This window comes from Alligator sinensis, unplaced genomic scaffold (genome assembly GCF_000455745.1).
Source record: "Alligator sinensis unplaced genomic scaffold, ASM45574v1 scaffold2711_1, whole genome shotgun sequence".
In the NCBI taxonomy this organism is placed as follows: Eukaryota; Metazoa; Chordata; order Crocodylia; family Alligatoridae; genus Alligator; species Alligator sinensis.
This window is the reverse complement of record NW_005843996.1, coordinates 20,224-23,338: the sequence shown is the minus strand read 5'-3', so window position 1 is coordinate 23,338 and position 3,115 is coordinate 20,224. Positions and strand designations below refer to the sequence as shown.

General features: G+C 67.8%; 1 protein-coding gene across 1 annotated transcript; it reads right to left on the bottom strand.

The window, feature by feature from the left end:
- Positions 1-4: 4 nt before the first annotated feature.
- On the bottom strand, positions 5-3,115 carry LOC112549013 (zinc finger protein RFP-like; the record flags this gene model as incomplete). Its single annotated transcript, XM_025195826.1, has 5 exons — positions 2,603-3,115; positions 2,260-2,355; positions 1,375-1,605; positions 1,019-1,041; positions 5-74 (listed from the first exon to the last, which is right to left on the bottom strand). Coding segments are annotated over exons 1-5 (843 nt in total), but the record flags the coding sequence as incomplete, so codon positions are not given.

Below are 3,115 nucleotides of genomic sequence, written 5' to 3'. Positions count from 1 at the left end.
CAGGGAAATCCCGGAGTCTCTTCTCCAGCTCGGGGAACTCGGGGGCTGCATGCAGAGGCGTCACCTCCTCGCCCCTGCAGAGACACATGGGCAATTATTGCTCTTGCTCCTCAGCCAGAAGTCCCCACGCCCTCCAGGCCACAAGAGCGAATGGTGGGAGCTGGGGCACCGGGCACAGACTGTGCGCGACAGGCCAGTCGGTGCCCGCGCAGGCTGCTGGCCCCCAGCCCTGGCACTGACAGGTGAAGCCGATACGCAGAGGCCTTCAAGCAGTGTTACACTAGCAGGTGTCAACCAGCAAACCCTTCTTGTGCAGCCACCGCTCACACCAGCAAAGCACTACTATTCCCTGTACAGCTTGCACCAGTGCCAGAGGGAAAATCTCTACTGGGAAAGACCTGGATGCTGGTGCATCGAGTGTGGTCCAGGGCTTTTGCCCTGAAGCTACATGGTGCAGGGGTTGGAAATGTTCACTCTCCTATCAGGCCCTGGTCTTGGCCCATCCTCAGAGAAAATGCAGCCAGGCAGAGGCAGCCTGAGCCCCCTGACATGTGTCCTGACCACCGCCCTCTCTGGGACAGAGACAGGGACAGGGACAGGCTGCTCCTGGGACTGAGGGGCCCAATCTCTGGGCCAACATGCGCCGCAGTCTCATTCCCAGCATCCAAGGCCCGGGACCCTGGGGAGGTGTCTGCCCATGGACACTGTCCCACTGGGGCCTGGGCTCAGACCCTCGGTTCCCTCCCCACAACCCCCTGGCCCCTCTGCCAGGACAGACTTCCACCCATTACAGAGCCCAGAGCCCAGCCCGGCCCCAGGGAGGGGCTTGTTCAGCCCAGGGTGGTGGGATCCCCTGCCCCGGCTGGGGCACAGGGTGGCAGCACCAGCCCCAGGGCCACAGGGATGGAGGAGGCTGGATCCGGAGCAGAAACTCTCCCAGACTCAGGGGCTGCGGGCTGGGGCTGCAACCTTGTCTTGGCTAGTGGGAGAACATGGGTGAGATGAAACCCGAACGTACCTGCTCACAGCGCGTCTGACACCCTGGAGGGACAAGACACAGAACAGAGTCACTGTCACCGCCCGGCGCAGCCCTTCCTTGTGCCTCCACGAGCACGGCCTCACTCACCCCGGCCCCTCTGCAGGGATGGACGCCCCTCTGCCTGGGCCTGGGACTAGGACGGGAGCAGGAGCAGCCTTTTCTTCCCCCCCCCTGCCTGCCCGACTGCCCCAGCCCCCGTGTCCCTGCAGCTCCATACCTGGGGCCCTGCATGCACCCTGATGCCCCCCTATCCTGCATCACCCTGGGAGCTCCCTGGGACCCGGGGGCATCGCCTCTCTGGGCCGGGCACTGGGGCACGTCTGACCCCGTCTCACCTGCAGGAGCTCAAGCACCGGCTGCTGACACTTCCCCTCCAGCTCCGTGATCAGGGCGCTCAGGCGGGCAGTCTCCTTGCCCAGGCGGGCGGCATTTTCCTCCCTCCTCCTCTCAATCTCCGTGTCCAGCTCTCCCAGCCGGGCCAGGCAGACCCGCTCGTGTTCATCCAGGAGCTGGCGCAGCCCCTCGCACTCGGACACCACCAGCTGCCGCTCCACCTCCGTCTGCCTCTGGGGTGGGCAGAGACGTGCAGGGCAGGGCAGGGCCACGGGGACGGGGGACGGAGAGGGGAACTGGACACTCAGCGCAGATGTCCCCGAGACTTTTCCAGGCTGCAGACTATGCCTCATTCCCGCCCCACAGGGTCCAGCCCAGGGCATTTGCGGGGGACGCAGCCATGCCGGTCCCAGAGGGGAATTTCTCAGCCCCCAGACACCCCAGCACTGCGGGTGCAGCGGGACCCCCAAGACCCAGGGGTTTGCAGGGCCGGGCGCTGAGAGCGCAGCGCTGCCCCGACCCATCCACGGTGCAGGATCCTGCCCCTCGCTGACCCTGCCCGACCTGCTGAGGGAGCGCCAGAAACGTCTGCCAGGCCTGACCCCAGCACAAGCAAAACCCTCCCCCGGCCCAGCCCGACCCACGGAGACCGGTGCACGGGATGTGGGGGCACTGCCCTTCCCCTCCCTGCCCGCCGGGGGGGCAGGGCCAGATGCTGCTCTCCCTGTGCCAGCGCAAACCCTCAGACTCCTGCATTTCAGCACTGTCACTGCCCATTTCCACTAAGGGAAGTGAGCCCTGCAGGCTTGATTTGACCCCCGGCCCCCCCCCAAGTCCCGACACCCCCCGCCCTGCCCCAGCGCTGCCCCCCTGCGCCGGGCACCCACCCGGAGCCGTTGGCTCTCCTGCTCCCAGGCGCGGTTCAGGCCCCGCAGCTCCTCTCTCTGCTCCCGCAGGCGCTCCAGGCGGCTCCGCATCCGCTCCTGCACACACAGCACATGGCTCTGGGGCCCGGTTCGGGCTCTCGGTGATAAACCCTCCCTGCTCGCGCCCCCAGAGCCAGCGCCCCCAGCCCCACGGGCACTGCGGCCAGACGGGCCGGACCTGCCCCGTCCCTCCGCCACCGCCGTGTCCAGCCGCGTGTGTGCCTGGGCCCATCCTCGGCCGTCCCCATCCCCGGCTCTGGTCCCGCTGATGGGACACGCGGGGCTGCCTGGCGGCCGTCCCCACCTGGTAGTCCTGGGCAGCCTCCTCCACGGGGATCACAGTGTGATGGCGGTGCTCCCGGGACCTGTCGCACACCACGCAGATGGGCGCCTCGTCCTCCTGGCAGAAGAGCTTCAGGGCCTCCTGGTGCCTCTGGCACACGGGCAGCCCCGCGGGCTCGCTCCCCGCCGGCAGCCGCAGCCGCAGCCGCTTCACCAGCTCCACCACGTTGCCCAGCTGCCTGTTGGGCCGCAGGTCCCTGTGCGGGGCCGTCGCCCTGCACTGCGGGCAGCAGCCGTGGGGCTGCGGCTCCCCCCAGCACTGCCTGATGCAGGCAAGGCAGAAGTTGTGTCCGCACTCGAGAGTCACCGGGTCCGTGAAATAGTCCAGACACACGGGGCAAGTCACCTCCTCCTGGAAGCTCCCCGCCAGGTCCCCCGCGGCCATGGCTCCTGGCTCCGCGCACGGCAGGGCCAGGGACTTCCACTTTCCCAGCACAGCCCCCTGTTTCCTTCCTGCTCTCCGCAGGGCCTGGGC